The sequence below is a fragment of the Parus major genome, chromosome 13, assembly GCF_001522545.3.
Source record: "Parus major isolate Abel chromosome 13, Parus_major1.1, whole genome shotgun sequence".
Taxonomy (NCBI): domain Eukaryota; kingdom Metazoa; phylum Chordata; class Aves; order Passeriformes; family Paridae; genus Parus; species Parus major.
Window position 1 is genome coordinate 7,872,391 of NC_031782.1, and position 8,251 is coordinate 7,880,641.

General features: G+C 43.1%; 1 protein-coding gene across 4 annotated transcripts in view; it reads left to right on the forward strand.

Annotated features, from left to right (window-relative positions):
• The window catches only part of FAM13B (family with sequence similarity 13 member B), a 44,909-nt gene extending 41,485 nt beyond the window's left edge, over positions 1-3,424 (forward strand). For all 4 annotated transcript variants that reach the window (XM_015641609.3, XM_015641606.3, XM_015641607.3 and 1 more), the window contains one exon: positions 1,068-3,424. In XM_015641609.3, coding sequence (XP_015497095.1) covers positions 1,068-1,191 — 124 coding nt within the window. In that variant the 3' untranslated portion in view covers positions 1,192-3,424. The remainder of the gene's footprint in view (positions 1-1,067) is intronic.
• Positions 3,425-8,251: the final 4,827 nt, after the last annotated feature.

Consider the following 8,251-nt stretch of genomic DNA (forward strand, 5'->3'; position numbering starts at 1 on the left):
ATGCTGGGCTGCAGCCTCATTATGTAGCCAAGTATATCTTCTAACTTTGAAAGTTGTCAGCTGGAATCTGATCTGTTTTGATCTGCTGTGAATAATCTCCTGAGGGAGATAACTCTGTGTATTTTTAACAGTTCTGTTTTTAAAAAATAACATTTAAAAATACCTACTAAAAAGTATGATTTTTTTATTATAAAAACCCCATCTTATCCCTGCTCTGAAACATAGGGCAGGGGAATTTTCCCATCCACCCATTGTTCCAGTAGGTCAGTTCTGGCAGTGAATATTTGCTTTACCAGTAAAGGTTTTCATAACTTTTATTCTTCTCCATACTGTTTAGTTCTTATAGGCTTCTTGTTTGAATTTATTTTGTCATGAATTGGATTGCATTGCTGCCCATTGTATTTTCATTTTGTATTTTCATGTCTCATGTCATGAACAAAACTAACAACACTCCTAAGAGGTCACTTTATTGACTTACAAATCTCTCACTTGGCTGTGCCTTCTCCTGTATTTCTCCTGAACTACAAACCCCTGGACCATCAGTCACAGAAATTCCAGTAATGTGGCTTTATTGTGCATGTGCTGAATTTGGGACAAAACTCCTTTTGACTTTGATAGCAATTAATGAGGTTAATCATATTAATAGATTATTTATTATAGTCAAATAAGAATAATGCTCTGCTGCAAATTTGTGAGTCAATCTGCTTACAGTGAAAAATGTAGATTGACTTAAATTTGTATTTTTCTGTAGTGTGTGCACAGGATCTGAAGTTAATCTCTTCGTATCCCATTAGTAAAATTTCCAGGGGTGCTTAGGACAATTATTTTTACCCAGTGCTGCAGCAGTTGTTCTGAATAAAAGCTGCTGGGTTTTCAATTCAGTTTTTTAGGTGATGGCAGTTTTAACTACAATAAATTAAAATATAATGTCATGCCTGTTATTGGTGAACAAGCTGCCAATAATGTTTTCATCTGCCCTAAAATAACTTCCTGTAGCTGCTTTTCCATGTTTGGCTTGCTGCAGGATGGAGGATTTAGTTGAAATTTTGATGTTTTTGTTTTTACAGGAACGTACAGAAAGAAGATCGGGTCCCAATGCTGGATGAGTACAGGGAGTACAAGAAAATCAAAGCCAAACTGAGGCTGTTAGAAGTCCTTATCAGCAAACAAGATTCTTCAAAATCAATTTAAATTATATTCCTCCAACCTGTTGAGTAACATGCTGTTTTCTTATACTACCCCTGTACTTACTGGGTGCTTGTGTTCATGTGTCATGCACTGTTGAAAGAATCCAGTTTGTGCACTTTACTGTGGTGCCACTAGGACATGTTTGAAGGGTAAGTAGGTCCTGTCTAGAGAGCAAATAATGTTTCTGAGTCTGAGACTGCTCTATCCAACTTTAGCAAACACAGTTTCCATCGAAGTTTTGTATTCCAGATGCATCCATCCTGTTCCAAAACAACCATAGCTTTTTTTTTTCTTTAGCATTCAAGAACTTTGAAACTTTTGTTATTACCAACCTTTTGCATTGTTGAAGAAATTATTAATACTGTAATGCTACACCGAACTACTCCCTTGCCTAAAAAAAATCAGCAAATTAAGGGTACAGCTCTTAATTCCTGGAACACTTAAACAGACTGTAATTCCTTTCAAAGGACTGCTGTGGAACAACTTTGATTTTTTGGTATTCTAAATTGCATGTATACGCAGTAATAATTAACGTCTATGGATTTTGCTCTTTAGCAGTCACGTTTCCTCCTTGATAAAGATGAGTGGACAAACCAGAAAGTGACCTTTTCTTAGTGGCTTTTAAACCTTGGAAAACTGAAAAGTTCAATCACATGCTGCCTACAGGACTCATGTCATTGTTGTTCATTTGATCCCTTTTTCAGTTGTTGTTTATCAGCCAGTGGTGATGTAGTGTTTGGGCTGAATTGGATACGGCATCTCCGCTTTCGGAAGATTTGAGGAGCGCAGTGAACACTTTGGTGTTTGGGAAATCTGATGGCACTCAGACTTGTGTGGCTCCACAGAAAGGAGCTGGCTTAGGACAGTTAAAATCCCACTGTACCTGAAATGAGTATGGTGTCAAGGGCTAAAATCAGTGTAGTTAACACGCACCACAGGGAGAACTGTCGGTTTGGAGTGGAAAGATTACTGCTGTTTATCACGGTTTTGTTTTACAGTTGGAGAATAAAATACATTATCTAATCCTTACGATGTAAGCAAAACAGTTTATGGGCCTTGCATGATTTAGCTTCAGAGTTGAATCTAAATAATGTTTTGAGTATCACATCTGCTGTGCTGAATGATGATTTAGGGACTAGCTTTGCTCTGCAGGAGCCATCTGCAGCTGTTTCTGATCTGGCAAAATCAAAATGTTAATTTCAGCTGGTGCTTTCTCAGTTTTTTTTTCTTTTATTTCAGTGTATCGGTTTGATTGTGGCAATGTTTTGCATGCACCTACTCTCACTGCATGTTTTTATGACTGGCTAATGTCAACATAGCAATGATTCACTCTGCTTTATGAAAGACCAAAAATGAACTTTCTCACAATGTAAGAAATGGCTCGCACATCAACTCAGAGACTTGCTGTTCTGTCATGGAGCATATAAAATAGGTTGCAAGTAGGATTTTAGTGCTCAGATTTCATTTGTGTACTGTAGTATACTTCTTGGTTTGTTTTACTCTGCTTGTAGGCATGTAATTTTGGAATTCAGAAAAAAAAAAGCACTAAAAACTATTGAGCACTGGTGGTATGCCTTTTTTCTTTTTTCTTTTTTTTTTAACTGCGAAGTGATCTGGGACCTTAGAGAATTATGAGGTTAAAATAGTCTTGAGACCATTTACCAATTTTATTCTGTTCCATTGTGCAATGTACACTTTCAGTTCCTTTTCTATCAGTCTGCAGACACGGGTGTATCCAAACATTGAAACTAATGTGTACTGTATAGTGTTGTACATGAATGTTTGTGTTTTATATACCACATGCAAAATGTCAATATGCACTATTTAAATGTTTTAAATAATATATTCCTCCTTTATAATGCTTAAATCTATATGATTCCAATATTTTTATAAGTGAGTGAGTGATCAGACTGGTTCCAATTCAGAATTAACAGCTGCTTTGTGTTTGTTATGCAGTGTTTGGCTGTTTATTCAGTATAGTAGATAAGCATGGCAACAGTTATGCTGAGTGTGTTTTGTGCCATCCTTGTTGAGCAATAAATAAATGGTAGAACTAGGCATTTTGTGATATAACAGTTTTACTTTGGTAAAAGCAAAACCTATCTATATAGGTTTATAGCATATATCTATATGGATATATAGATATGGAATATATACAACTAAACCAGATATAATTGCATTGCTATGTCTGGTGGTCATTGTATAGACTTTTGTAATAAAAGTACCTTAACCTTTATTGTCTTGTATCTTTGTTTCTCATCATGCTTTGTCCTCCTCTGCCATCTCTTAAAAACGAGTGCTGAGTCCTTTGCAGCTCCTGTTGATAGCTGCAGGGTGTTGTGAGTGTCGAGATGACCACGATGTGCCCTGCTGGTGGCTCGGGTCAAACTGCATCTCCTGGAGCCGTTCTGCCCGTGCTGGCTGTGCGGGAGAGGGGCCCCAGCAGCTCCTGGACTGGCAGCTTGGATCACGGTCCTGGCTGGGCTTCAGTTCCTGCTGGGAGTGATGCAGGAGCACGCTGGGAGTCTGGCTCCTTCCTGCCCCAGCAGCAGCCTGGCAGCAGATGGAGCAGGGAGCCACCGCTGGGACAATTCATTCACTGCCAGTGAACGCTCCCTCAGCTGAGCACGGCTGTTGTGTCTCTGTCTCCATGAGGATCTGTATCCCTGGAATCAGTACTGCAGCAGTCACTGCTCTCTGAGGCCAGGAAACACTGCTCTTGCACGCTGCTGTACACATCAGAGGATGCTTTTTCTCTGAACCAAACAGCCTTTATTTCATAGTGTGTTGTGGGTTCATAGAAGGTGATCAAGGTCTTGGAAGCTGATTCTTGTATTCTGTGAAAATCCACCTCTCTTCAGCCTAAGGTGTGGCAGGGGCTGAAGAACTCCTGAAGGCGAAGACTCTGCTTGTGGATGTGTGGCACTGCAGGTACATGGGAACAAGAAACCAGGAAGTTGAGGGAGCAAGGAAAGGAGATGGAAGGCAGCCTTGGGCATGTTCTTTGGGTTGGGCAGAATAACCTTCCCTCTGATCACATGGCCTTTCTCTGAAAACGGGGGAATTCCATTCCTGGGACATTGGCCTGAAGAATGAACAAGATTCCTACAGGTCTATTCCACAATCCCCTGTTTTTCCTTAATTACATTATTTATTCAGTGAAGCTTGCTGTGACCTGGATGCTAATAAGAAAACAAAATTCCCTCAGAGACTGGTTTAGTGGGAATTGCCGCAAATCGATGTGCATTGAACTAAGATTTTAAGGAGGAAATAACTATTGAACAGTATTGGTCAAAATGGAGGAGAAGCATGTTTTTGAGGGTGCAAAAAGCTTGGTTATATTGGGAAGAATTATGACTGGAGAACCAGTTCTGAGACAAGGCAAGTCTAGAGTCTTCCAACCTTTCCCTCTTCAGATTTGTCAGAGCTGTTTTCGCTGCAGGGCACAGAGCTTGCGGGGAAAAGCCAGGCAGGGTGTGGAGAGGGTGTCCTGTGCAGGGGAGTGGGGTGAGGTTGAGGAGTGCTTGAAAGCTCTTTTGGGAAGTTCTGGGAGAGGAAATGTGTCCAAAGGTTTTGAGGCTCTGTATGAGAGGGCTTGCCAGCAGGAGGAAAGTTTGGAGATGCCAAAGGTGCCACACACCTGCTTTCTTGCTGTCAGGCTATTGAGTAATCGGGATCAACACATCCTCGGTGACCTGTGTGTTCAGGGCCAAGTGTCCTGGGCTACCGCCTGGCAACAAGATCCCTTTGGAGGGGAAGGGAGGAGGGGTTGAGTTGTTAAAGCTGGTCCCTTCAGAAGAGGGTGGATGGATTGGTGTGGCCAGGAGATCATCGTTCAGAATCTGTGACCCCTGGTGGGGGTATTGCTTACCCTGTTGGGCTGGAACTCCCCTGCTGGGACCCTTTGAATGCCTCTGCTCCCTTCCCCGTCACCCTGCTCCTCCACACTGGGATTAGACACAGCCCATGGAGCCCATGTAGCAGCGTGATAACGCAGGACATCGGCTTTAAAATACAGCTACCTGTAGGATTTGTGTAAGATTTGGGGGCTCTGCGGGCTGTGGCTGTGTGTCTGCAGGAGCCGAGATGTGCAGCAGCAGCAGCAGAACTTGCCTGGGGCAGTGGCTGGGGCTGCCCCGGCTTTTCCCGTGGCATCGGCCGGACGGCGCCTGGACGCGTTTTCCTTGTCCTGCAGCTGAGTCCTAGCGATAAACAGGCAGCAGTGACTGCTGCACATGACTTGTCTCTGGGGCTACGGGAATAAAGGGATTGAGGAATGAAAAGGATGTTCCCGGAATTCCGGCTGGTACAAGGATGAAGCGAAGCGCCCTCTGCTGCCGACAGCTCTGAGGTCCTGAGCCGAGGAGAAGAGACTTGGGGTTTTTCCTGAAAACTTAAATTTATTCTTTTTTTCTCTGAAGGTAACCGATACCTGCGGTAGGAATTGTTGAGAGATAAGCATTAACCTCGGCAGCTGATGCATGAACGGAGCAAGGACAAAGGGAGCTCGGATGTGAGGGAGCAGGTCCGGGATGCTGCCAGGGCTCGGGATCTGCTCCCCTGCTCACAGCCGGGGCTCAGAACAGCAGAAGTTGATGTCATTCAGGCATCTGTAGAAGCCCCAGCAGGGCTGGGCAGTCCTCAGAACAGCACCTGAAAGGTTTGTAGAAATGAGCCAGAAGCAATTGTTTTTATACATTTATTGACAGTCCTGCTCCTCTTGTCCAGGTACGGAAAAAAAAAAAAAAGTGTGGGGGTGTGTAGTTGGTTTTAATTAAACTGCGTGAACAGTCTGTTCCCAGCTGAGCTCAGACACTCTGCTGTGCCCTCTTTCCTGAAGCTCTACTAAATCCTTCCCTCCCTGAGGGCAGCCAGTATAAAAGCATTTAAAATTTCTTAAAATCACTGACTTTGTGCAGTTCTGCCTCTCAGATTGTTGCTCAGTGAGGTTCCAGCAAGCACTGCAGCTGCCTGAGGATGGGAACAACATCTGCAGGAACAGACTCCCACACCCTGCTGGAATGCTGCACTGGAGATGTCACTCTGAGTCTCTGTCCTCAGAGACTGGATACCCTTGATGAAGTTCCTTCCCTTCCTGTAGATTTGATAACTCCAAATTCAACACCAGAGGGATGTGAAAAAAAACAACCACGTCTCAAACAAAGCCAGCATGGCTGACTGGGACACCAGTACCACAATCACTCCTGCAGGAAGAGATACATTTTTGTTTGTTGGGAAAAATGTTCCACATCTGGCTGTAAGTAGACTTTCCTTCTGGCCCTTCCAAAAAAGACAGGATATAGAAATACACATTTCTTTTCAGAGTGGAGAGAGATGGCAGGGATTGTTGTGCAGTAATGTTTACAGACAGCCTGGGGGCTTTTCCCTTTCTTCTTGTAGAAGTGATTTTAAAATAAAAATATGTTGTACAGACACAGACTTACTCCAGCTATGGAACTGGAACAAAGACTGCAAGAAACCTTTTAGCAAAGCAAAGGGAAGTTGCAGTAATATTTCTTCTTGCTGTAGATGCAGCCTGTGACCCAATAGATTGCTGTGAAACTTGTTTGTTTTCCATACATCTGTTTTTGGTTAACGTTTGGGGAAATGTCCAGCTCACAACTTTATACAATTGCTAAAACTCCCTGATCTCACCCTGCTGCCAAATCTACTGTTGCAGTGTAGGACCTGGCCTGAAAAAGATTTCATTTTACTTCATGGGTATAATTGGTGATTTATCTTTATTTATAGGTTTAACTTTTGGTATTTCTATGATGTTAAAAATAGTATCCTATGGAGAAATAGACTTTGTAAGTTACAGTGGGGGCAATGGTGACTCCTTTTTTATTCAACTTCCAAAATATAAACAGCAGCTTCTAAGATTATAGGTAAGAATAAAGCCTACCTTTTCCTTAGCACTGTCTCCATTGGTTTGGCCCCAGAGGTTAGGAACAAAGGTAGTTCCTAATTTTGGAGAAGTTTGCACTCTCTGTCCAGAGATCAGATGTATTTACAAATAAAATACAATTAAATTAGGTGTCCCATCATGAAGGCAGTCCTGAATCAAGGTCAGAACATTTTGCCTCCTTCTGCAGTTAAGAAATAGTTACATTTTTCATAGCTGTTGGCTACAAAGCTGTGATTGCCTTCCTCTCTTGCAGCCAGGCTGTCTGTACAGGTCATACCTGGCTAACACTGGGTCTAGGAAAATGCTGAGTTTAGGGAGGCTCTTTCCCTGTGGTGTTATCCCAGCTGCTCCAATGGAGACAGCTGCCCACGTGCAAATTTTTTTTTAAAATGAGTTTGGAATTCTCATGACCCATGTTCATGAGGGGGAGGTGATTTTAAACTCTGGAATCTTATAAACAGAATTCTCCCTTTGAGCTCCATCTTTGCAACTCGCCCATGAGAAGGTAGAAGTGAACATTTACGCTGTGCTTAGGAACACTGTGATTCCTGAGCACACAGAAAGGGAATACCAGCCAGTACGTTTATCCAGGGAAGGAAGATGTTGACAGCACATTTACAACGTGTTGTAAAGAACTCACCAGGATGCAAGGAAACAGCAATCTGGATAAACATGGGCATCAGCCAGCAGCTCTTCCTTTAGCTGGGACCCTTCTGCAGTGCAGACAGTGTTGGAGACAAGGGTAAGGATGGATCCTGGATGAAAGCAGAAGCCAGGGTGACACCAGTCCAGCTCCCTGCCCTCTCTTCAAGCTGTCATTTTGCACAGGGAAGATTGGATCGGCTTCAAAAGGCCCTTGGTTAGATTTGAAGAACCCGAGCTTTTTGGATGTTTTGTTGTAAGCTGCAAATATGAGACTTTACTAGCCAAACCTTCTGTGTTTGTGCTGTGGCAGTTCTGGGTTTGTGCTGTGCCACACACCACACACACTCCAGTTTTACTGTGCCAGCTCTGCTGTGCTCCAGAGCTCCCCTGCTCTGCCAGGATTCAGGCTAAAACAAACTGGGTGAATAAAGAGTAGGGAGGACACAGAGCCACAGCAAGGCCAGAAAGGGGTTTCTGTTCTGAACCCTGCTCTGTGCAGCCTCTTCACGG